General features: G+C 36.5%; 1 protein-coding gene across 2 annotated transcripts in view; it reads left to right on the forward strand.

Annotated features, from left to right (window-relative positions):
* Positions 1 to 6,539: 6,539 nt before the first annotated feature.
* Positions 6,540 to 27,633, forward strand: part of LOC131151374 (uncharacterized) — a 37,551-nt gene continuing 16,457 nt past the window's right edge. The window contains exons 1-2 of one of the 2 annotated variants that reach the window (XM_058102619.1): positions 6,540 to 7,063; positions 17,348 to 17,513. In XM_058102619.1, the coding sequence (XP_057958602.1) occupies positions 6,690 to 7,063; positions 17,348 to 17,513 (540 nt within the window). In that variant the 5' untranslated portion in view covers positions 6,540 to 6,689. The remainder of the gene's footprint in view (positions 7,064 to 17,347; positions 17,514 to 27,633) is intronic. The other variant, XM_058102620.1, reaches the window with a different exon arrangement.

Raw genomic sequence — 27,633 nt, forward strand, 5'->3', positions numbered from 1 at the left:
CTACTCATCAAAAGAATTGATGAATTAGTTAGTCAAACCTCCAATCTTAAAATCAATACAATAACCAAAGAAGAAGCTATTAATGCACTTGAGTCCAACTTTACGGAATAAACCTTTGACATAAACAAAATCAAAGACTGGAAAAGTCAAAGTCAAAGAACTTATTATAAGAAGCCTACGCCGCCAAGTCTTTTATCAGAAGAGTCAAATGACTTACTTCCTCAAAGAAACTTTCAAGGAAATGAAATCCATGAATGGAGAATTGATAGTCTTACTGAACATCAACTTCATTCCTTTTTACATCAAATGGCTATGGCAGCAACTGCCTATAGACTACATTCAAACAAAGCCAGTGAGGAACAAATTGTTTCTCTTCTTACTCATGGTTTTATTGGAACCCTTAGAGAATGGTGGGATCATTATCTCACTCCCTTTGAAAAAAGACAAATTTACGAATCAAAGAAAGTTAAGGAAGAAAATGGAATCCCTATGCAAGAAAGTGATGCTGTTGCAGCATTAATTTGGTCAATCTTTAGACAATTCATTGGTGAACAAAGTAGTCAACACGAAAAGAATAGTGTTATTCTACTTAACCTAACTTGTCCAAAATTATCAGACTTTCAATGGTACAAAGACACATTTATTGCCAAAGTTATGGGTAGACCGGATGGAAGATCTGGTTTTTGGAAAGAAAAATTTATAAGTGGATTGCCAAAACTCTATGCTCAAAGAGTAAGAGATCGCGTTAAAGAAACTTTAGGCACAAATCATGAATCAATTACTTATGGTCAAATTGTCTGTACAATTAATCATGAAGGTCTTAAATTATGTAATGAACTCAAAATTCAATCCCAGATGAAATCTGAGTTCAAAAGAAATAAAGGTGAACTTGGAGATTTTTGTGCTCAATATGGGTATGAGAAAATTCAAGCACCTTCAAGAAAACATCTTAAAAAGGTTCATAAGAAATATAAACTATCTAAAAAATATTATAAAAATTACGATAGAAAATATTATAAGAAAAAGAAGAAGAGATCTGAAGATACTTCAAAACCTCGAAAAGAAGAAAAACCTCAAAAATTTAAGAATCAAAAAAATTGTTTCAAATGTGGAAAAAAGGGACATTATGCAAGAGACTGTAGGATCAAACAAGAAATAAAAGAACTTAACATTAGTAGAGAATTAAAAAGAAAAATGCTTAATTTAATCATTAATAGTGAATCAGAAGACTCTGAAACTTCTTACTCAAGCTTATCTGATAAAGAATTTATCAATGAAGTTAATACAAGTTCTGATTCATCAAATCAAAATACATCTTCAGAAGAATCCTATCAAGAAGATTTAGGATTTTGTCTATGTAATAAATACTCAAAATTTGTTAACGTTATTTCAAAAACAAATGAAATCATTCTTTTTTTTTTGGATTACGCACCGGGTATCCACGTGTCCGTTTTACGGTTCACGTGATTAATCCTGCGCCCCTTGAAGTTGACCCCACAACTTCAAAGGGAGGGTAAATTCAGGAATTTAGGGGTGGAAATGAGTCCAAGAGGGTTTGAACACCTGACCTCATGAGAGGCACTCCCGCAGCCCACACTACCACCTGAACCACACCCTATGGGTCAAATGAAATCATTCTTGAAATGATTGAACACATTCAAGAACCAGAAATTAAAAATAAGTATCTACAAAAATTAAAAAGAAATTTAGAAAAGGATAAACTTCCCAAAATTAATGAAGGTTAATCTTGAAGACATATTTAATAGATTTAGAGATAAAGAATTACCAAAAGAAAATTTATCCATTCAAGATTTACAAAGAGAAATTAATCAAACAAAAGAAGAAATAAAAAAGCTAAAAGAACAAAGTGAAGAATTTAAACAAGAAATGCTTCTTTTAAATTCAAAAGTTGAAAAAATTAATAACGAAGGAAAAGAGAAAATTAATTCAGACGATGAAGATGACTTTCAAATCAACCAAGGATTTCTTCATTATTTATCAAAAGTTAATATTCATAAATAGTATTCAGAAGTTAAGATTGTCATTAATAAAGATTTTATCCTTAAAGGTTGTGCCCTACTTGATACAGGAGCAGATTTAAATTGTATTCAAGAAAGACTTATTCCTACTTGTTATTACGAAAAAACAAAAGTACAATTATTTAGTGCAACAAATTCTACACTTAAAATACAATACAAAATTTTTAATGTTCATATTTGTAAAGACAACCTTTGTCTCAAAATCACTTTTGTACTTGTAAAAAATATGCAACAAGAAATTATTCTTGGAACACCTTTCTTTACGATGATATATCCCTTCACAGTAAATGAAAAAGGAATTTTTACTTCAATCAGTAAGCAAGAAATTACGTTTGAATTTATTGACAAAATGCACGAGAAAGAAATTAATACGCTTAAAGATTTAGGAATAAGTAAAATAAATCTTATTCAAAATAAACAAAAGCATATTAAATCCTTATCAAGAGAAATTTATCATAGAAAAATAGAAGAACAAATTCAAACTCCAGAAATTAAAGAACAAATTTACTTGTTCAAAGAAAAACTTGAAAAAGATGTCTGTTCGGATTTACCAAATGCTTTTTGGGATAGAAAGAGACATTCTGTTAAACTACCTTATACAAAAGAATTTAATGATGAAAAAATACCTACAAAAGCTAGACTTATTTAAATGAGTAAAGAATTACTCGAATACTGTAAAAAAGAAATACAGGAATTACTTAGCAAAAAACTTATTAGAAGAAGTAAATCCTCTTGGAGTTGCGCAGCCTTCTATGTTTAGAATCAAGCTGAAATAGAAAGAGGTGCTCCAAGACTTGTTATTAATTATAAACCTTTAAACAAAGCCTTACAATGGATTAGGTATCCAATACCTAATAAAAAAGATCTACTCAACAGACTTAATACTGCATCAATATATTCAAAATTCGATATGAAATCTCGATTTTGGCAAATTCAAATTGATGAAGCCGATAAATACAAAACAGCATTCACGGTACCATTTGGACATTACGAATGGAATGTTATGCCTTTTGGATTGAAGAATGCTCCATCAGAATTTCAAAATATTATGAATGAAATTTTTAACAAATATACAAATTTCACAATTGTATACATTGACGACGTCCTTGTATACTCTGAATCAATAAGTCAACATTTTAAACATCTTAACATATTTTACAATATTGTTAAGAAAAACAGTTTAGTCGTTTCTAAACCAAAGATTAAGTTATTCCAGACAAACATTAGATTTCTTGGACATCAAATTACAAAACAAAATCACCCCAATTCAAAGATTTTTAGAATTTGCTGATAAATTCCCAAATGAAATTACCAATAAAAATCAGTTGCAAAGGTTCTTAGGATGCCTTAATTACGTTGCAGATTTCATTCCAAATCTTAGAATCTTAATCAAACCACTATTTAAAAGACTTAAGAAAAATCCTCCAATCTGGAGTGAAGATTGTACCCAAATTATTATTAAAGTTAAAACTTTGGTTAAAACTCTACCATGCCTTAGCCTACCTGACCTTGAAGCTTTTATGATTGTTGAAACCAATGCCTCTAATGATGGATTCAGAGGTATTTTAAAACAAAAGGTTGAATCAAAAGAAACTTTAGTAAGATTCCATTCGGGAGCCTGGTTAGGACCTCAAGTCAATTACTCCACCATTAAAAAGGAAATGTTTTCAATTGTTTTATACATTCAAAAATTTCAAGATGATTTAATCAATAAAGAATTTTTACTTCGGATCGATTGTGCTAGTGCAAAAATATTATTGAAAACGATGTTAAAAATCTTATTTCAAAACAGATTTTCGCAAGATGGCAAGCAATTCTTTCGGTTTTTGACTTCAAAATTAAATTTATTAAAGGTACCTCAAATTCAATACCGAATTTTTTAACAAGAGAATTTCTACAGGGCAATAATGGCAAGAAGGCAAGTCGCCAATGACTTTTATTCAAAAACCTCTTCTTCAAAAGCCCCAGAAATTGCTTTATCAAACAGATTCTCCCCACTGGAGAGATCATCAAAACCTCAAACCCCTAACTTCAAAGACATTATGGAAGGAAAGGCTGTTTCTCCCCGACCTTCTCCATCAAAAGGTCCTTCAAAAGGATATTTTACTTAAAATATTTACGAAAATTTATTTCCAGTTGAACTCGAATGGGAAGCCTCTCAACCATTTGAGGTTATCAAAAAATATATCTTCAGAGGATGTCACTTTGAAACTCCTGATATTATCAAAGACAGAGAGTTTTACAAATTAATTCTTATTGAAACAAATTCTGTTATCATTGATCATACTTATGATCTTCAAGAACCACCAAAGATTAACTTTTCAAAAATAAAAATTATAAAAGTTATTTCTCCCGGTGTTTGGGGACAACATCCTCGAACTTCAAAAGAATTTAAAGGAGTTTATATTCCTCAAACTTATGATTATCAAGATTACCAGAAAGCCTGGTATTATGTTTTTTACGTAAGAAATTTTACTCACTCCTGGTTCATTCATTTTGATCAAAAGATTGTGAAAACCTTCCCAAAATGGTTTCTCACCTGGTTCTCTTTCTTCGGAGCTGAAGCAGGTATTTTCCCAAAAGAAATCCAAAATGATTTTGAGTTATTCAGAAAAAATTTTAAGCTCCCTCTTGATTATTCAAAAGGCCGTCTTAAAGAGACTGCTAGTCTCCTTTTCTTTTGCTCATTTTTCATGATTACCTGGATTTTTTGCTGGGATTATGTTCTTGTTTCCCCAGCAGATAGTTCTTTTGGACATTCAAAAACTTTACAAAGAATCTTCAAAATTCGTTGGTGGGATAAATTTATTATGCCAGAAGGAAAAGTTCATGCATGGCTTTCAAAATCCTCTTGTCCAGAACCCTTTGATCAGAAAAAGAAGATTGTTATTGATGAAGAAGACGATGTCATGTCTACAGTTTCTCTTTCTTCAAGAAAGTCAAAATCTTCTACAAAGTCAAAATTACTCAAGATGATTGCTCAACTTGCTTCCGATGATTCTGGATCCGAATCCGACTCGCCACCCGCTCCAAACTTCAATTTACTAGGATCCGATATTGAATTTTGGTATAAATTTATGAATGACCTTGAGGAAACTTCCTCGATGTAGACTATTTATCAAGACAAAGACAGACTTCTTTGGCATCTGCGACAGGCCATCTTGTCTTTTATCATCCTCGACTATTTATCAAGACAAAGACTTCTTTGACATCTGCGACAGGCCATCCTGTCATCCTCGACTATTTATCAAGACAAAGACCCCTTTGGTATCTGCGACAGGCCATCCTGTCATTTTATATTGTAAATTATGAGTGAGGTTTGAGTGTTTTTACACCTGTCCACCATTTGGGGCCAGGGTTGTATTTATTTTGTTCAGAGTCAATATTTTATTTAAAGGTGGTGGGTTCCCCACACAAATGCAGTCGTCCATGTGTTGTCACCTTTATTTAAAGTATTTTATTTTGTTGCGTCAGCTCGTTTGTCCTGTAAGGATTCCGTGTTTTAAGTGGTCGATGGGGCTCAAAGAGCACCCGCACTTATTTCCCCGGACTTCAAATTGTTTTAAGTCCGAGCTAGTCTGCCTATAAATAAGAAGCTTTGCTTCATTTGTTAGGTGCACCAAGTTGAGGGTTTAATTTCTCATAGAGAAAGCCTGAGTCTTTGAGCTCTACTCAACTATTCTCTTCTCCCATCCCTCTCAACTTCTGTAAGTCCTTCTTATTAATAATAAAAGTTTGTTTTATTAAAAGAATTTTGTTTAATCATTTTTAAGTATGCTCTGCACTTGCAACTTTGTTTGATCTGGTGCATCAGAAAAACTGCTAGTTTATTTAATATATTCTCAAGATTGCTTAAGGGTTGTCTGTTAAGCCTGACTAGTTCAGTTAAACAGACGTAATAGCCAGTCCCCCCAACGGATTCTTAGTTATCCCTTAAATCCGAGAAGAACTGCTTTCAATTTACTCATGCTATTTACGATGCTTATGTCCTTTTGCTTGCCAATTGTTTCTTTAATTTTGATTTTTGATATATTTATATTCATGAAAAAAATATTTATTTGCTAAATATAAAAAAAGTGTATGTTTTTTGATAAATTTTAGAAACAATTTATAGAATTTATAAAATTCTTAGAAAATTTTTCTAAAAATTTTAAAATTTCAAGAGATTCTTACTTTTTTTATCAAACCTTCTCCCACATTTGGAAAGATAATAAATTTGATTTGTGTTGAACTTGAACAAAATATTATATAAAAATATATTTTAATTTAACAAAATTTAAATTTAACTGTGAAAAATTTATGTGTGCGTTATTTTTCCTTTATCCATCAGCAAACTGTCGGCTTCTTTTAACCACGCACTTCTAAACGCGTGCCTCACAACTTCCAATCGTCGTCATTGGGCCATGCGCATTCGCCCCGCGTGCTTCCCTCCAGGCTCCAGGAACTGCATGTCATCCTCACGCGCTACAAAAGATTCGCGTAAAAAACTTCTCTCTCCAATCTGGTGTCATCTCACATTCTCTGCTCCCTCTCTCTCTCTCTCTCTCTCTCTCAGCATCGTTCTCTTTCTTCCTGCGATGACCAGAGATCCATGTAGCTCGATCCCTTGAGGTTCGTATTCTAGGGTTTCTTCCATTTCAGAACGCCGGAATGGAGGACAGCTTCTTCGATCTGATGGATTTCTTGAAGAAGCCAACGGTGGTGGAAACATTCGTCGACATTTTGCTCTGTGCAGTCCCCATTTGGCTCGCCGTGATGATTGGCCTGTTCATCGGATGGTCCTGGCGCCCTCGATGGACCGGTCTGCTGTACCTTGGCCTCCGCAGCAGGATCAGATTCCTCTGGACGCTCCCGCCGGGGCTCGGCGCTCGCCGCCTTTGGTTTGCGTTCACGGCCTTATCGGTGTTCTCCGTTGGCCGCAGGCTTTGGTTCAATTGCAGAGAAAAGGTGAAGCAGTCGCCCGGTGCGAGCCCAGAGTCGTCGGCGACGGACGCGTCGGCGGAAGGAAGTGGCAGTGACATCAGGTGAGTTTTTTTTTGGAATTGTTTTCGCGCGTTTTCTAGCGTTTCTGCGCTAGGATTTTGTAGGGTTTGTTGTTGAATTTATGCGAATCTCTTGCTTGCAGATTCATTTATGCGCTAGTATGCTTTTTTCTGTCATTTCAAAAACCTCGTTACTTCTTTGATAGTTGAACCAGGTCTCAATTATGGGAGAAGGATAACTCTTTTAGTTATAACCGAGCCTCAGGATTGTCGGTGGGGACCAGATCATGTGTTCCGTTTCGGAATTAAACTGGGGATTGTATTGCCTGACTGTATAGTTACTCAAAATTCTGGCCTGGTCATACAATGGAACTTTGTAAGATTGGTCTAGAGAATAATGGTCTTGATGGAGTTCATTGAGAAAGGTAGATTTTAGACGAAATGTGAATGCTAAAGGCCTGTAATTTGCATGAAATGAAGGGTGGTAAATTTGTGACTAAAGGCGTGATACCCTTTGCCCCTCAGTTAAAACTCAATCTTTAACCCAAGGCCTCTCCTCTGAGCTCAATTTCCCCAAACTTGGGTTAAGGAGTTGGACTGCTTCAGACTTTCATGTAAAGCCAAGCGTGGTCTCACAGGCTGGCTAGTCTAGGGCTCGGAATGACCATGGCTGCTTGGACCAGTCCTCCTTAACCCTAAGTGAATCTTATTGTAATCTTGTACATATATATTTTTTACTGTTTACTTCTGTAAATGGAGCCATATGACTCCTTAGCATATTATCAAATTGTGTGTCATACCCTTTATGGGATATATAGGTATATAACAGGCACAACGAGGTACTGTGTAACAAATAAACGATTTCATGAATGCCGTAATGCATAAAGACTCAAATGTGAGACAGAAAGACCATAGAAGTATCTAATTCTGCATTCTGTCACACATTTCATTGCATAATGATGTAGGAAAGGAATAGAAAATTAGAAACAAAGAGAGAGATGGAGAGAATTAGGGGAGAGATATAGAGTGAAGAAGAGAAGAATAGGAGGAGAAGGACAAAAGAGAAGAACAGAGAAGAAAAGAGGTTGCTGGACAGAACAGAGAATTGATGACAGAGTTGAGAATAGAACAGAACAGAGAAAGAACAGATGGAGAAGGGAAGAAGAAGGAAGAAGAAGAAAGGAGGAGGAAGAAGAAGAAGGGAGAGACAGAGAGAACTGGGAATTTGATATATTGTTTCATACATAACAAATGAAGTGCTTTTACACCTAGTGTTACAACTAAAACTTATATTACAAAATAACCCCAAGTAAAAGATGTAATTACAAACATAACCCCAATGTACTTAAAATACACAAGTAACCCTAAATTATAAAATAAAATTTTTCCCAAACTAAAAAGTATCCTAGCTATAGTATAAAATCCTAATGCTCTATATTCGTGGTTCTCCATCAAACTCACTTTGTTAGAGAAAAGTCGATCTCGAGTTCTAAAATGTTGTAGTAGGTTTAACTCCATGAGTCATGAGTGGGAACAAAGTTGAAGATGTAGGCAAAGCAAGAGGTGGCACGAACTGCATTGCATCATCAATCATTGAAGAGTTTCTGAAAATGTACCAATTGCAAATAGAAAAGAATGCTGCAATGTCCTCTACTAAAATGACAAGTCCTCCAAACAAGAGATCAATCTAGTATCCAAATTTTTTTGGCAGCTAAAGAAAATATGCATTTGGTCCATATTCTATAAGGATGGAAACTGCTTCACTAGATTTAGTTACAGAAGATGTGGAGGGAGAAGATGCGACCGGTGGAGGCACATATTTACTGAGTAAAGGAGAAATCATCTCAAATGGATTTTCAACAGTAGGCTCCATGATTAAAGAATTTTCAACAGACTTTGAAACAATAAATTGTCGCTCATTCTTTGGGTTAGAAATGGACAATTGAGGTTGAAGAGTAGTCATTGGCAAACGCATTTGTCCTAGTAGTTGGCAACTCATTTTCAAGTTCATTGCAAGTCTCAACATCCAAGTTTGGTGACAAATTGAGGTCCATTTCTGGAAGCAATAATATTTAAGGTTTCTAAAGACACGCGGAAGGCCCTACTTCAATAAGAATATGAGTTGAAAGAAGACTCAAAAAATTGTGCAATAATAATATGCAAATCATTTATGTAGTTGTAAGACTCAATTATGCAACAATTTTCTTGTGCACTTCTAGTATTTGATTGTTTATCCTCAACAATTTGGGTATTCTCTTGAACATCTGAGGTAGGGAGATGACTACCTCTTGACAACTTAGAAATTGATGTAGTCTAATGAAAGTCAACTTTAGAAGTGGTGTTATTGGGGGATAGATGAAGAGATCTCTTAGCTTCTAAAGCCATGCCTCAAATAGTGTGGTGGGGTGTATAGGAGTTTTTGATTTTTCAAAATAATGTACAAAAAAAAAAAAAAAAAAAAAAAAAAGCCAAGCCTTAGACCCACTAAGTGGGGTCGGCTATATGAATCCTTTTCCGCCAATTTATGTGATCATGAATCATTTCTTTTGATAGATTCAAGGATATTAAATCCTTACTCACTATTTCCTCCCAAGTTATTTTAGGTCTACCCCTACCCCTTCTACTACCCCCCATAGTAATTAAGTCACTCTTTCTCATAGGTGCACTATAAGGCCTACGTTGCAAGTGTTCATACCATCTGAGTCGTCTCTCCCTTATCTTATCTACCATAGGAGTTATACCTAACTTACCACAAATATGTTCATTCCTTAATTTATCTTTCAATGTTATACCACTCATCCATATAAGCATTCTCATTTCAGCAACTTTTACTTTTTGGATATTATGTTTCTTTGTCGCCCAACATTCCGATCCATATAGCATAGCTGGTCTTATAACTGTCCTATAAAACTCCCTTTTCAATTTTAAAGGTATTTTACGATCGCATAGCACACTTAAAGCACTTCTCCATTTTACCCAACCTGCTTTAACTCTATGCATTACATTATCTTCAATTTCTCCTTCAACTTGCATAATAGGTCCAAGGTATTGAAATCTACAAGTGCTATTTATTTCTTCATCTTCAAGTTTAACTTTGTCTACAATATTCCTCCTATCATTACTAAAATTACATTTCATATATTCTATTTTGTTTCTACTTATCCTAAAGCCTCTAGATTCCAAAGTTTCTCTCCATAATTCTAATTCAGCCTCTACTCCGTCCCTAGTTTCGTCAATTAATACAATATCATCTGCAAACAACATACACCGTGGGACCTTCTTTTGAATACTCTTAGTCAATTGGTCCATCATTAAAGCAAAAAGATAAGGACTCAAAGCAGATCCTTGATGTACACCTATGGTAATTGGAAATTCTCTAGTTTCTCCATCTATAGTCCTTACACTAGTCATTACTCCATTGTACATATCCTTAATGACATCGGTATACCTGCAACATACACCCTTTTTTTCTAAAACCCACCATAGAACTTCCCTAGGTATCCTATCATTTGCTTTCTCAAGGTCAATAAATATCATATGCAAGTCCCTTTTCTTTTTCCTAAGCTTTTCCATTAATCTTCTTAAAAGATAAATAGCTTCTGTGGTAGACCTCCTAGGCATAAAACCAAATTCATTTTCTGAGATCTATTTTTCAAAATAATATGCTTTCTAATTTCATTGCTCATCCATGTTTGGAACATGATCATTGCTCTAGGTTCCTCACTAAGAGCACATTGATACATTAGTTCTCTAAATTTAAGGTAATAATTGATGTTGCTATAAGAAAGTTGCCTAAGACCACACAATTTGGTCCACTAAGTGCTCCTACTAATTGCTCCTTGCAAGAATGTGGGGCATCTTTCTCCATTAAAATATATCTTATTTCAGACCGCAAGGTAATGAGCGGGTTCTCCAAGATAATTTTTGGCTTGTCAATTATTTGCCAGTATTGCTTTGCTAACCAAGAAGTTTTGATCGAATTAAAATTCTCCATGTCATCCAACCAATCTAAGAAAAATTGAGCACTTGAATTATCATTAAAATCACATGGACATCTAGATTTTGTTAGTTGTTGAGAATTTTCCAGCAAGGTGGGAACTAGATATGTGGAATTGACTCATCATTAGTTTTTTTTTTTAAAAGAAACAAAGAGAAAATATGGATAGATGCAAATTCAAACAAGTACTAATTAGATAAGTAACATTCAATCAATTTCTGTGGAACCCAAGTTCTTGGTGGTTGTCCATCACATAATCATATATCAATTTGTCTAATGAGTCTAAATACCAAAGGGAAGTAGCTAATGCAAAACAATTGTTCCACTTAAGCCTCATTTTCTTGCATCCTTTTGTGTATAGTGGCTGTAGCCCTTCCTAATTGCTCTCCGTCTCTACATATATAACTAAGCAAGGAGAAAAATAATAGAAATAAGATTTGTGAATTAAGAGTTACTTGTCAACATTTATATTATAACAAATTTATAAATTCTACAATGTTTTGTCTAATAAAACCCCTACACTTTCAAAACATATATAAATGTTGTCATTCAAAATGCAAATTTTAGATGCTGTTTTGATTGCATGGAGGATGTGAGGAGGAGGGGAGTGTGGAGTCTTATTTAAGTTGGATTTTGAAAAAGCTTATGAGAGCATCAAGATTAGGTCCTTCTGCTATACCGCACTTTGAACTCTCGGCCCTTAACATATGTTGGGATCCCTTGAGAGTGGGTGGCTTATTTTTGCTTTTTCTTGCTGCATCCTCCTTTGTTAACCAATAAACTTTTGAAGACGGGAGAGAATGACAGAGGTTGAGAGAGTTGCGAAGTAAAGAGGGCTAGTCTCAAAAGTCCTATTCCTAATTTAGGATGTCTGAATTTTGGTTTGTTTGATTTTATTTTATTTCCACTTACTTATTTTAGCCAAGTGTGCCATCTTAATTTGGAAAGTAGATTTAGGAAAGTATCATGAAGAAAGTCGATACCTAGGTCGCGGAGGCGAATGGCTCGCTTAAGATCGCTCCCCCTCTCCCTCTCTTTCTCTATTATATGAAATGCCCTTCGCTCTCCCTCATGTGTTCGGAGTAAGGGATTCTCTTGTGGAAGCTGGTGCTGAATCGATAGATTGAGATTGAAGTAAAATCCTTCGATCTGCAAATAGACAAGGTGGGGGAGCACCTCTGCTTGCTTGTGGTCGATATAATGTCTCCTGAAATAGGTGGGTTAGATTTTCCAAAAAGGCTGTGGTTTGGTTTGCTGAAGGTTTGTTTGCTTTCAGTCATTTGACTCATTTGCAAAGGGGCTTTAGATCTGTTCGAATGGGTATCATGAAGCTCTGGATGTCAATTAGATGGACGAAGGTGGGTAAGTATTTTTAGTTTGGGTTGGGGTGGAAAGGGAAGGCCTTCTCAGTTTTCATTCCTCGGGGTGGAAATGGTGATGGGTGGCGAAGCTTCACGAGTGTCTTTCGTGAGATATTCTAGGGTTTTCATGAGGAAATTGGGTGTATAGAAGCATTCAACACTTCACAACACAGATCATGGAGTTAGATGGTGGTGAAAGGCAAGAATTGTGAAGGTGTTGGCTGATGTAATCATGTTCAATCTGAAAATCTAGGATTGAACGCTGGGGACAAGGGCTGTGTCGTCAATATAGAGATGCGATGGAGCTGATTGAACTTGGGGCCAAGGAAAATTGGCCAAATTCAATTGATCAAAGCGAGATGGAAGCTAGGGTTCCGGATGGTGCAGAGACGATCATAGAGGCAGCTAGGGCAGCGTTTGGGGATGAAGCCATGAAGAGAATTGGGCTGGGATGCGTGCTTCTTATTCTGACTTGGCCAAGTAATTTAAAAAGGAACTATTTCTTTATTGATTAAATTGGGCCAATTAGTTGAACAGGCCAATGTTTAGGACAGCAGAGCTTGAACCCCGCACCTCCAACACAGAGAGGAGGGTGCCTACTGCCATGCCAAGCTTGTATTTTAGTAAAATGAGGAGGAAATAGTTAGATTTGGATACTTACTAACATGGAATGACACTAACAAATGTTTGTATGTTGTAAAACATTAGATTAGTATACACTTAAATCTAATATCTTTTAAAATATTTATTTATATGAAGTATGAAGTATGGACATGCGCGCATACACCATATGATAAAATGGTAATGTCAAATTTTATGCTAACATCACCACTTTGACCTCCATGTTTATTTAATCAACTTAGTTTTTACTGAGTTGGTCACTAGTCTAGGTTTAAAAAAAATGCTCGAGCACTAGCTTTTGAAGAGTCCAAGTTCATTGTTTCTTTGTTTTTGAACCTCCAACATTTGAAAATTCGAGGCCAAAATTTTTGTGGCTGGGGGAGATTTGAAATATAGCAAGAAGCAGGGCAATGAGTGGATCCTCGTTGGAGCCTGATTAAGGAGAATTGGACTGTGGACTTATTGGATTTCAAACCAATATATTTAGGAGTAATAAACTAGTTATTTTTAGGGATTTGTTTGTAGTATATGTGTGTTTTAGGGGTTTATTTGTAGTTTCTTGTATCTTTAGGGTTTTATTTGTAATTTTCTTGAATCTTTAGTCTTTTTTATAAATAGAGTGTGAAAGCCATGCAAAAGGTAGTTTTGTGAATTAAAAAATTGAAGTGAACGTGTCTTTTCCGTCCACTGGATCTCCTTCCTGCTCCTCTTTTGTTCCTTCGTCCCTTCTCCTAGCAATTTCTCTTCCAATTTCCCTCAACAGTTATTCCAAATTGCTGTTCTGCATCACGCTGTCGTACAAAATGTTACCTTTTCTTTATTTGAGAACTTCAATTTACCACCATTACAAAAATTTCTAACATATCCATTATTATTGGAGAAAAACCTAAGAAGAAGACTTCTTTCCCCTTTTTCTTGTCTTTTGGGAAAATTTTTATATTTCAATTGCACTCAAAGTGTTCCTAGTATTAGAATAATAGATTATATTGAAGTATGCATGATTTTGGTAGTTGTCAAATTCATAGGACTCTCGATTTGAATGTACAATTCAGTTCAATTCATTATCCTAATGATTCAAATCTAGTATGTGAATTGACGTACAGTGAATCATTTGATTCTTGCTTCTAATTTTACAATTCACGATTCCAAAAGCAGTTGTCTTAGTTGTAGTTTGAACATAGTGTCGGTGAAATGCAACTACACCAATTTTTAACGCCTTAAAACCTTTTCCAAGGCTTCTAGAATTAAAATAAATAGAATTCATCAACTCTTTTCTATCATTTGAATTGTTTGAAATATTTAGTGTTTTGAAACTTTTTCTAATGAATTTGAGAATCCCGATCTTGCTTTTTTTATTTTTTTATTTTTTTAATTTGCCTCAAGAAAACATTACTTGGAAGCTTGAACTGTTTGCATGTGAAGATTTTTTGAAGTCTTGATATTTAGATATGGGCTATTTTTCTTTTTCTTCTGTAATGAAAATTTTAAGAAATAATATACTTTTCTTGTGTGCGCGCATGTTGCGTCTTAAGGCACATAATCATTTAGTTTTGTTTTTCTTAAATGCATTTGCTTGTTTTAGATAGATAGTGTAAATCACAATGTTTTTTATGTGTTAAATTATCTTATAATTTGACTCATTTGTCAATTCTCGAGTCACAAAGTTTCAATTTTGATTCACAATTCAGATCTTGACAACCATGGATTTTAGATTGTAATGTGTCTAGAATCTTTGACATAAATCTTTTTATACAAAAGTAGTGCTCCTAAAATTTGCTTTTATTTTTGCTTTAGTTTTGGTTTGAAAGATGTGTGCCATGTGGAGTACATATTTAGCCTCCGTACTTATTTTTAGATCCTGCGACATAAGATTTTCAAAGGCTTTGGAATAAGAACACCACCAAACAAATTAGGCATCTGGCTGACAATGGAATTTAGGCTCTTCAAATAAAGGTTTGTTGGAACATGCGAGTGTGCATTATATATTATCGGGATGACTGGCATTCAGTTGCGGTGCTATATAACTTTTTAGATCCTGGGTATATACATGTATATTAGCCATTACTGGCACATAAATTTGCCAATGTGAGGCATTTTTGTTAGTATTTGATTTGTTTTGTTTTGGAACTTCTTGTTACCATTGTGATTGTACTTTCTTTCTCTCTTAACATGTTTCTTTTATATCCAAAATAATATATATATATATATATATATATATATGGAGAGTTGAGATGAGCTGATGATTGTTGTTCATGTTGCTTCCTGGGCTTGTGAGATATGTTGCTGAACCGGCTGAAGATCCCTTTAAAGTTATTTGTTTCAGTGCCTATTGTGCCATTCCTTGTAGATGAAGTGGCAATGCCATGGGTTTTATTTATGTCTGCCATTTTCTTGGATTGGTTGCTAATTCCAATCTGGTTGTCTCCATGCCATCGTTTGAGATGCATAAATCAGGATTCTTTAAATTTTTTTTTTTGGGAAAATTACCATGTGTAGATAATTGTAGAATTTGTTGATGCATGTGAGTGCATTATTTTGTTTCCTTATTTAAGAGAAGAGGAAGAGGGAGGTAACGGGAGCGCAAAAGAAGTTATTGAAGAGAAGGAAATGACAAGCTTTTAACTAGGTCTTTAAATGGTTTGGTTTGCTGAAGCAACCTACTTTGATTAGAAAAAATTGGAACCGGGATTTACTCAAATCATCCTTACATCAAACCCCAAACCAATTGAAATTTAGGTGAACAAAATTTTGTATTGTGTATAACTGTAGGCTCAAAATGTGGCCTAAAGAAGTAATAATAGAAATAAATTTGAGATGTTCTTTAAGAATTCAACTTTAAATTTAACTAAATTATTATTAAAACCGTGGATTGTAAGCTCAAAGCACTCCATTTTGAAGTAAAAACAACAAAATACATACTTGTTGCTTAATTTGACTAAATTGAACATTTTTAGTTCATTCATCCATCAATCTAACGAAAATTAACATAGTCCAAAAAATTCTAAGTTCCAAACTCTATGTTAAAAGATTCCAAGTTTGCAAAGTTGGAAACTCAAAAATTCCAGTGCAAAATTGACCGAATTGAGCATGTTTAGTTCATTCATCCATCAATCTAACGAAAATTAATATAATCCAAAACATTCTAAGTTCCAAACTCTATGTTGAAAGATTCCAAGTTTGTGAAGTTGGAAACCCAAATCATTCCAATGCAAAATTGCAGTAATCCAGCAAAATTTAACTAAACATAACTAAGAAAAATTTGAAGTTTCAAATTCAAAGTTGAGATCACATGCTCACAGCTAAAACAGAAGAGAAAAAGCAAGACGAAGCATCCAACTTCAAGTCTTCATGGAGAGCTTGAGAACTTGACCTTCATGGTGATGATGATGTTTTGAATCTGTTAGGTTAAGAAATCTCAATTATATTGTAATTTTTTCATTCTATTAGTTTTAAATTTACTTACGTGGTGTATTATTATGATGATGATGTTTTGAATCCATTAGGTTAAGAAATATCAATTATATTGTGATTTTGCCATTCTATTAGTTTTAAATTTACTTACGTGGTATATTATTATTATTATTATTATTGATACTTCAAAGCATATTTGGTTAATTGGTATTCCATTGAAACTTAACGCTCAAGTCTAGCATTCAAGTCTCAGCTTGACAGTTCTGAAAAGTGCAATTTTATTTTAAACTTTTGATTCCATTTAGTTGGGACAACCCAAGTTGCATAGATTTGAGTCTAACTTAGCTTGTTTCAATTCAGTTCTTTTAATGGTTCAGTTTGTGTCGTTTTATTAGTTCTGTTCCATTTTCTAGTAGAATCGAGAACCACACAGTTATGGAGACTCTGGACATGAAAAAAGGCAGCCCGGTGCACAAATCTCCCTCGTATGCGGGGTCCGGGGAAGGGGCGGATCACAATGGGTCTATAGTACGCAGCCTTACCTTACATTTTTGTAAGAGGCTCTTTCCACGCCTCGAACCCGTGACCTCCAGGTCACATGGTGACAACCTTACTGTTGCGCCTAAGCTGCCCTTCAGACTCTGAACATGAAACATGACCACATTCTAAAAAGAACCAAACTGACCCGGTTGGTTCAGCTTGGTTCTTCTGTTACCTGCTTCTGTTACAGGCTTAAAGGCTTAGTACTTTTAACAAGTTACACGACACAGAACAAATGGCTTTCTCAGATGCATGCAGAATTACGTCACAATCATTGGCTTACATTTATTTATTGCTTGGTTGAATTTTCAATGCTGGATTAGATTCTTTTTTTCATATTCTTTGTGTTAAACTTTTGCATTAATAATTTCTCCCTACCCTTTCCATGCTTTCCAGCCCCAGCAGTGGAACTGCAGAGAGAGAGCAGGATCTTGTCGCAGCGAATGATTTAGAGCACCTATGGCGTCTTATTGAAGGGAAGGTTGGGGAGATGACATGGCAAAATATGATGGAGCGCACCACCCCAAACTTTTCGTATCAAGCTTGGCGACATGAACCTGAGGTAGATTCTAATCTGAAGTTTTATGAACTTGAGGTAGTGTGTCATACATGCTATCAAAGTATTCCTAAGAATTATTGGAATCACCACCAAAGCTATTTTTGACAAATCACTTGATTTTGCAAAATGTTGGTTCTCCAACCTTCATTTCTCTTGACGTTGTGGAAGAAAGTACAGGTCAAAGAACTAGACAGTCCTTTTTACCGACATTTTCATCTTCATCTAAGTTTGTTGGGACTTCAATCTCAGCATTGATCACTTGTGAAGTTTTTTAATCGTCTTTTTCTGCCATTGCCATGAATTTGATTAGAATACTGTCCAGGATGATATTAAAAGTTGACCCTTGAACATATTTTTAAATAGAGAACAAGTGACACTTAACTTGTGGACTTTTATAGTGAGTGGAAGTGAATGTATTACTTAAGAACTCCAATGGGGGTTGCTGAAGTATGGAGAAAACTAGTTGCTGAATATGAGACACCACAAAAAACTGTCTGCAAAACCTATAATGGGAAGGCAAGACAACTATTCAAAACTGGTCTTGTCCAAAAACACAAGACAGAAAACCATTTCCCTCTCAAACTCTTGTAGGAAGATTTCATTTTTCGGAAGCTGTGGCATTTCTTTCTCCAAATTAACCATAAAACTGCTTAATAAATGGCATCCCCAATACCTTTGTCCTTTTTCTAAACTTGGAACCTCTCCAAGCCTGTAGCTCTTTACCCATACTTTCTGCTATGACCTAGCTAATGCCTATACAGCGGACACCACATAGACTTCATTCAATTGCAATGCAGGAGATGGTGATTAACTGTTTTCTTTTCATCTTTACACAAAAAATATCTATTAACTATACAACCTTAGGCTCCTTCTGACGTGAAGAAGGCCACCTTGATTAGAGAAGTTGAAATAGAAGTGAACACTTTTGCCAACCTACCCAATGAAACTTGTCTCACACAATGCCACTAATAATCTCCTGAAACTAAAGGTTTAGTGTAGCTCCAGGAGGATTAAATTGTGTATCTTCCTCTATGCAAGTGGCAACTTGAACTGTATTACCAACTACAGTGAGACAACATGCAACAAGCTTCGATGTACTTATTGAAATCAACCTTTTTCCTGTACAACAATGATGTTCCCTATCCATTCCATATCTACACTGGTATTAAATGATAGGATTGACTACTGTAATTGTCTAAAGTCATGTGTCCTTGTTTCAAATTGTAAAGTTGCAGTTGAACATGCTGTTGGTAGTTGGAGGTGGGGGTGGGGGGGGGACAAATTTATTGCAGATCTTTTTGCATTCTCTCATGTTTTGATGCCTTCATATCTCTCTTTATAAAGATCTCTTGTTGAATCAACTAAATCCAAGCTATGCCCTTCAATTTAGATTTAGCCAAATGCAATTTTTGTGCTTCGTTTGTACCATACTGTTGAAAATAATTCTCCAAAGAATAAGCCTAATGATCAAATTCATCAGGTGGACCATCTCTTAAAATGAGGAACTTCCTATTTAATTCTCCTATATAACAATTTGTTTGGGATCAAAACTGTATATAATTTGATTCAATAGAATTCCATTGAATTCTATTAAATTTATTTAGGAATCCAGTAGAACTGCATGCCATGAATATGATTACAAATGAATTCTATTGAACTTTTTTTGCTTGGTAAGGCAACAGATAAGAATAACCGTACTCACATTTCCTATTTTGCACCTTATTCTAGCATGTATTTCTATTCCCTAGCAAAGAAGAGAAACGTAATATACTAGAGCAACGTGAACTTATTGGTAGAGAAAAACTTGTTGGAGATAATCAATGTGAGGGAAGAAGCCTAGTGGCTTGCCAGCCAGTACCAACAATAATTGAAGAACTGTTGGAGTCAATAATGTCAATAAATGGTGATTTGGGGCCAATAATGTCATTTGACAAGGACAACTCTCCAATTCCCACAAATTATTCAAAGACCCAACTCTCTTTCGTCCAATTTGTGATAAAAAAATGTATCGTTTTTGAAGTGTAACTTAAGAAAATTCTAAATTTCTGCATACAAGTCACTAGATTTGGTAAAAAGAAAAAAAAAAAAAAAGGATTGCAATTTGCAAGTCTTGTGATTTGCCAATATGTTCATTCTGTGTGCAGTACCCAAAGATTATTCTGGTCTTACATTTCAAAATTGTGGAGAATGACAATGATTTTACCACATTCCTGTTTGGTAGGAAATTCAGTTGGCCACTTGCCCAAAACTGCAACATCTGTCGTTAGTATGATAGGCCAGGTAGGGATTGATGAGAGGGAGATATGTGAAAATTGGAATACTAAAGTGGAGAAAGATGGAGGAGTTTGAAGAGGAAGGTGGAAGGGATTGAAATGCTTAGATAACAATTGATGCCGTACAGCCACCAAGAGGAAGACAAGAGGCAGAAGAGAGAGGAAGAAAGAAAATTGATGAATGTAGAGGGGAGGGGGAGATTTGGGAGAAACACAATCAATTCTAAATTTGATTCCAAATAACCATCTTGAGTAACTGTCATACAAGTATACAAAATGCTAATGTATTAGAATTTAGAAAACTAAAATTAAGGAAACCACAAGCAGAGCAGCTAAGTCCTAGGGCATACCCACTTACTTTTAAGCGCCCTCATCATGAAACTCTTATTAATTAAACCAAACACATTTCAGCCCAAGACCCAACACTGTTAAGGATTCATTTACATTGTTGGCCATAACCTAATAGCTCTAAGATTTTTGGTGAAGTGGCAACTTGACATCAACAACCACTTGAACCTATCATTTCAAGTTGGCCTCCAAAGAGGGTTGACTTATCCAATCTACCACTTCTCATCCTACATCAGTAATATCTTAAATTATGGAGCATGGACAATATATGAATTTGCCCTTTTCATTTATTTTCTTGCAATTTTTAGTTGATTTTATTAAAAAAATTATTACTTTTAATGATTGCTAGGCTGTTTCTTATTGGAGATGGCATGCCTTTCTAGACTTGGTGATGCAGGACAGATGTTAGAATATATATATAGATAGATAGATAGATAGATAGAATTGTGAGAATTAGAAGAAGAGGAGGGAGGAGAAGAAGAAGATGAAGAAGAGAAGCAGCTGCCGCAGCAGGAATACAGAACAGAGAAGGGGAGGGAACAGAACAGGGGTGAGAGACAGAATTAGAAGAGAGATGAGAGAAGGAAGAAGGAGAAGAGAGGAGGAGGAGGAGGAGGAGGAGGAGGAAGAAGAAGAAGAACAGTAGAAGCTGTGGGAGAGAGAGAGAAACAAAGAGGGAAACTGCAATCTGATTCAAACAATACCACTAATACAACTAATACATATTTACGAATTGGACCCAACTAAACACATAATTACAACTACTAAAATCCCTAAAAACACAAAGAAGTCTTTCCTAAACCTACGCTTAAAGTACATGTGCCAAATGGGCGGCCCAGGGGGTATAGGTGGTCCTCCATCATTCTTCCTTGGCTGAAAGGAACTCTGCTCTGCAGAGTGGGACTGAAAATATGACTCCAGTAAGTCAGGAGCGCTGTCATAAACATCATCCTCGGCAAGCCATGTAGTGTCTGACTCAGGCCGACCTCTCCACTGAACCAAGTAGTGATGAAAACCACCATGGGGAGACGTCACAAACTCATAATCCAAAATAGGCTCCACTGTTTCCTGTGGTCAAGAAATAGAAGGAGGCTGAGGAGCGGCTGAACCTGCATGGGCATCAAATGGCAAACTAGGAGGCTCAAAAGTGCGTCGGTAAGGTGTCAAATCCTCTACATTAAAAACTGCTCTATGGTCATATGAGTAGGTAAATCAAGTACATACGCATTAGGTCCAAGTTTCTTAAGGATGAGGAAAGGGCCAATGGCATGAGCATGGAGCTTTTTAAATGAATTTCTAGGGTAGCACTCATTTTTTATGCTAACCATGACACTATCACCTGCATTAAAGTCTCTACCTCTACAATGTATATCTGCAGCAAGCTTTCATACTACTAATAGCAAGTTTTTGCCTAACCTCAGCATGCAGCTCATGAATGTGATGGACAAAAGACTCAGCAGGCTCAGAAATATGGGCATATGGTGGCAAAGGAACAAGATCAGTGGGTGCACGGGGTTTGTAACCAAATACACACTCAAAAGGACTCTTACCTGTGGACCTATTCACCGAATTATTATAAGGAAACTCAAAATAGTGGGCAGCACCAAGTTTCAATTGCCCTGTTTTTCTACCACAAAACACCTAAGTAGGTCACCAAGACTCCGATTCACAATCTAAGTCTATCAATTGGTTCGAGGGTGGCATGCAAAAGAAAACAAGTGAGTTCCACACATTTTCCAAAGTGTCTTCCAAAAGTAGCTTGAGAACTTGATATCCCTGACACTATGGAGGTTGGCAACCCATGCAATGTGATGACCTCTCTAAAGAATAATTTAGCTACATAAGATGCATCGAAAGTCTTATTATGTGGAATGAAATGTGCCATCTTGGAGAATCTTTCAACAACAACAAATATGGAATCATGTCCCTGGGCTGTTTTGGGGAGTCCAAGAAAAAATTCCATACTTAGGTCTCTCCAAGGCATATGTGGCAATGGCAAAGGGGTACAAAGGCCAGTGTTGTGCCTCTTAGCTTTGGCTAATTCCTTGGCATGCATTTCCCAAACTAAAAGATCTCTAAAGGAAGTATGGGGAATGCATGACCTAGTACGTTTAAATAGGTATCCCTCTCGGATGATGAAATCTATAAAATCCCTACGAGGGCTCTCACTCACCACCTAAAAGATAATCCCAAAATCAGGGCAAGTGGAATACTCATCCTTCAGACGATCAAACCCAATAACCTCAACTTTCAAGATATGGAGAATAATTGCTACCCTGCTAAGGCCATCAGCCACTTTATTCTCAACACTGGAATGATGCTTAAGAACAAAAGTGTACTCATTAAGGAACTCCACCCAACTAGCATGCTTCGCACTCAACTTCTTCTGCGAACTCAGATATCGCAAAGCAAGGTGGTCAAAGAAGAGTACGAACTCTTGGGGTAACAAGTAGTATCTCCAATGTTGGATGGATCTCACTACTACATAAAACTCTTTATTATATGTGCTATGTCTCTATTTGGAATCTGAGAGTTTCATTGAAAAATGCTATAGGATGTCCCTCCTGTCTCAAGACTGCACCTATACCTATCGCAGAGGTATCACAAGCCACCTCAAAAACTCTACTAAAGTCCGGATGCCCAAATATAGGTGCTTCGGTCTTCTTTTGTTTTACCTCTCTAAAAGATCTAGCAGCTGATGGGGTCTAATGAAACTCTCCTTTCTTCAAACACTTAGTGATAGGAGCCATGATGGTGCCAAAATGCCCTATGAATCGCCTATAGAAAGTAGCGAGGTTATGAAAACTATGAACCTCAGTAATAGTTTGAGGCTCAGGCCACTCTCTAATGGCTCTAATTTTTTTGAATTAGTGGCTATTCCTTGTGCTGAAATCACAAAACCGAGAAAGAGCGCGCTATATTGTAGGAAGCTGCACTTCTTGAGGTTAGCAAACAACTTCACTTCCCTTAAGGTGGCAAAGACCTCATGAAGATGTATCAAATACTCCTCCCTAGATTTACTATAGACCAGTATATCATCGAAGTAGACCACTTGGAACTTTCCTATGAATGGCTGTAGAATATGTGTAATAACCCTCATGAATGCGCTAGGTGCATTAGAAAGTCCAAATGGCATGACCAACCACTCAAATAAACTGTCCTGGGTCTTAAAGGCTGTTTTCCACTCAGCTCTCAGTCTAATTCTAATTTGGTGATACCTACTACGTAGGTCAATCTTGGAGTACCAACTAGAGCCAGCTAGCGTGTCTAGCGTATCCTCAAGTCTAGGGATAGGGAATTGATACTCGATGGTGATTTTTTTAATGGCTCTACTATGCACACACGTCCTCCAAGATCCATCTTTTTTGGGAGTTAGGAGAGCTCGTACAGTGCATGGACTAAGGTTATGTCTCACAAAGCCCTTGTCAAGGAGTTATTCTATCTGCCTATTCAATTCAGCACACTCTTTAGGGTTCATCCTATAATGTGGCAAGTTAGGTAGCTATGAACCTGGAATGAGATATATGGCATGCTGAATGTCTTGCATAGGTGGTAGCACTAGCTAACTCACAAGGCACAACATTAGGGAACTCATTTAGCAACTCTCCTACCTCAGGTGGGCACCCACATAAAGACCCTTGCTCCTTAGAAGGAACCTCTCGAGCGATGATAGCTAAAATGCACCTGTTTACTAAACTCTCTTGCTCAAAAGTCCTACGATCAAGCAAGTAAACATTTCTTTGAATTGGGGCTTGACAGACTATCTTTTTCCTTAACTTAGGATCTTTGGTGGTGGGCTTGGTAGGGGTCAAAATGATGTTCTTATCTTTATGCCTAAACACAAGTGTTTTCCCTATCATGATTAGTGACATCATGATCAAATAACCATGGTCGCCCTAATAGGACATGGGCCACAACCATCGAGAGTACATCACAATAGACCCTATCCTTATAATCTCCCATTTGGATGGGGGTTCAAAACACCTCTTAGTAATGGGTAGATTTGTCCTATTTACGCAATTCACCTTAAAAGGCTGAGGATGTGGCTCTCCTTTAAGGTTTAATCTTCCTAAAGCAGCCTTGGAGATCACATTCATGCTACTACCAACTACCCCCATCAATAACAAGCTTACATGTCTTCTCTCCTCAATGAATGAAAGTGTGGAAAATAGTGGTCTGTTTCCAATTCTCACTATCCATGGTAGTGGATAAGACACACCTAACCATGCTAACATGGTGGTCATCCTTCTCAAAATAATCTACAAGGTCCCCCTCATCTCCCGAGTACTCAACAACATCTACAACCCGATCCTCACAATCGGGCAAATCATCAGTCTCACGCTCTAAAGCTAAAGCTCATTGGGGACAACGGATAGCAATATGACATCTAGCGTGGCAATGATGACACTGCACAGATGAGCTACTAGCTTAAGGAATACTTGGTCCACTAAAGCGAACAACATGATGTGACTTTTTTTTCTTCATAGAACTCTCTCTAGGGGTAGATTAAGGGATGGTAGGCCTAGGGTGAGGAAAGGATTTGGATTGACGTGATTCACTCATTTGGGATGAAGCCCTATGAGAGTTCTTGGGGTACCTTTTAATAGCAAGTGCTTTTTGATAGGCTGCCTCTAAAGACTCTGGAGAGAACAACTCAACCTCTCGCTTGACATCCTCCTTAAGATCATTCACAAACCTCGCTATAGTGTGACGTGTGACCTCAACAACATCACTCCTAAGCATCAGTTCCTCAAATCGATCAATGTAGCTAGCTACAGTAGTGGTATGTTTATGGTTCAAGAGCTCGCTGAACAACTGGCTCCTAAAGGAAGGAGGAATGATTTTTCTTTCAATCTTTGTCTCATCACTTCCCACTTTTGTGTGAGGTGCTCAAACTTTTTGTCCACGGACTCTTGAAGAATGTTTAATCGGGTAGATAATATGAATCCTAAAATTACTACAATGCACAAACATAAAGCTATAGAACATAATGTATATAAATGGATAGGGTCACACATAACATGGCAACATGGGATTGACTATGTATGGATTTGAACAAGGATGCAATGATGAGTTAGCTAGGGGAATGTACAGAACAAAGGGTAGATTTTTTTTCCCCCTTTTTTTGAGTTATAAGAAACTTGGAAGTATGCAACTACGAATTTTCCGTAGTTATACAAACAATAGTCTAGAAAATGCAAGAGTTTGTTCACCCTGCGAAGGAATGGGAGCACAACTTGAGTTTTCCATCGAATTCCAATGTTAAACCGGCAATTCTTGTCCCTACTCCCCAATCCTCAGGAAAACAGCTTCCAAACAGTAGTTGGAACTCGATCTGAATGCAGACAATGCTTCAAAAGTCTGAAATTTGCTCAGGCAGCCTAATATTAGGCTGTATGTGATCTTAGGAATGCAAACCAAGCTTGATAACTCAATTTTTTTCTGACAGCTTCATAATCTTAGGAAACAAGTCAAATTATCAAAGCAGGAAGCAGTATCTTGTGAGTCTGGGCAAGACAGGGGAAGTACAGCAACTTCCTTATGCGCGTGGACGGTGCGTGAGCAGCCGGTGATGGGGTTCTGGCTGGGGGTAGATCAGGAGGTAAGGATTCCAGTGATGGTCTCTGTGCAGGAAAAAAAAAAAATGCAGGAAATGGGGGAATTAGAAGGGCTGCCTGCTGGGGTAGTTTAAGGTGGCGCATGGGGCCACTCCCTTGTCGGTTGAGGATTAAATTGTAGGGGAAGGGGTTTTGGGGGTGCCTGATTGTTGTGGTAAGGGAGGTGTTGTGGCTGGGTTGGTGGAAAAGGTTGTTCAAGTTTTAGGGACACGACTGGTATTTTATGGGAAGTTTTGGCAGTGTACAGTGTTTGAATTTCTGGGAATTCATAATTCGAATGGCTGCGAGGTTATTGTGGTGGGCTCTGATACCAATTTGATGCGGGGCAGATGTTAATATATATAGATAGATAAGATAGAAGAAGAAGAAGAGAAGCAGCAGCAGCAGAAGAAGAAGAAGAAGAGAAGCAGCAGCAGCAGTAGGAGAAGAGGGGAGGAGGAAGAAGAAGAATAAGAAGAAGAACAGCAGAACCTGTGAGAGAGAGAGAGAAACAGAGAGGGAAACTGCAATCTGATTCAAACATTAACTGTACAATAACTTGCATGTCCAGCACTTATACAGCACTTATACCACTAATACAACCAACACATATTTACAAATAGGACCCAGCTAAACACAGCTAAACACATAATTACAAATACTAAAATCCCTAAAAATACAAAGAAGTCATTCCTAAACCTTCCTAAACCTACGCCTAAAATACATGTGCCGTATGGGCAGCCTAAGGGGTACAGATGGTCCTCCATCACTTGGTTTACTGGGTGAGTTGATTTGACATGGATGCTGTGGTTTCCACGATTGCCCCTCAAAATAAGACTAACTCAAAATTTAGACCAAGGAACACAACAGCAAATTTGGGCTTTTGAATCTGCTCTCTAAATGATGATGCTTCTTCTTAGGCACAGTTTTATGGACAACTTCCTCTTTTCCTTTGACACGTATTGGAAATGGTTGCATGTGCATCATGTTGAAAAGAATTAGATGTCATAATTATTGATTGGGAAAAGGGTCTTACATATAGGTTTTAGTCCATATTTTCATGTATGAAGGCCTCATACTTTGGGTAAAAAACATTCATTTTCTCCAAATTTTTTTAGATTATATCGTTTCCCCTCTTTTATAGTTATGTTATTCTTGTTATTATTTATTTTTTTATTTATTTTATTGATTAATTGGATAAAATGGAAGACCTTACTTTAAAGATAGGTCTCTACCTCTATTTATAATTTATGTCAAGTGCAATACCAATGACCATAATATCCTTACTAACTCACACTTACTAACATAACTAACACATAATTATAATGCTAGATGACTAAATAACCATTAACACTCCCCTTCAAGTTGGAGCATAAATATCATATGCTCCTAACTTGTTACAAATGTATTTCACATGAGCACCTCCCATAGCTTTAGTGAACAAATTAGCAAGTTGAAACTCAAACTTCACATGCGTGGTTGTAATGAGCTTTTGTGAAAGTTTCTCCTGAATAAAGTGGCAATCAACTTCGATGTGCTTTGTCCACTTATGGAAGACTGGGTTGGAGGCAATAAGAATAGCGGCTCTATCACATATCAACTCCATAGGTTGAGAATGTTCAAAACCTTGTTCTTTCAACATGTTCTTCAACAAAATAAGCTCACATGTTGTTTGTGTCACAATCCTATGCGTTGACTCAATACTTGACCTGGACGCTACAATTTGTTTCTTACTTTTCAAAGACATAAAATTACTGCCAATAAAAATACAGTACCTGGTTGTGGATCTTTAGTCGGAAGGTGACCGACCCAATCTGCATCTATATATCCTTGAATGTGAGTGCGACTTCAATCCTGATATAAGAGACCTCTCCTTGGTGCACCTTTGAGATATCTCAAAATGCG

The sequence above is a fragment of the Malania oleifera genome, chromosome 3 (assembly GCF_029873635.1).
Source record: "Malania oleifera isolate guangnan ecotype guangnan chromosome 3, ASM2987363v1, whole genome shotgun sequence".
Lineage (NCBI taxonomy): Eukaryota > Viridiplantae > Streptophyta > Magnoliopsida > Santalales > Ximeniaceae > Malania > Malania oleifera.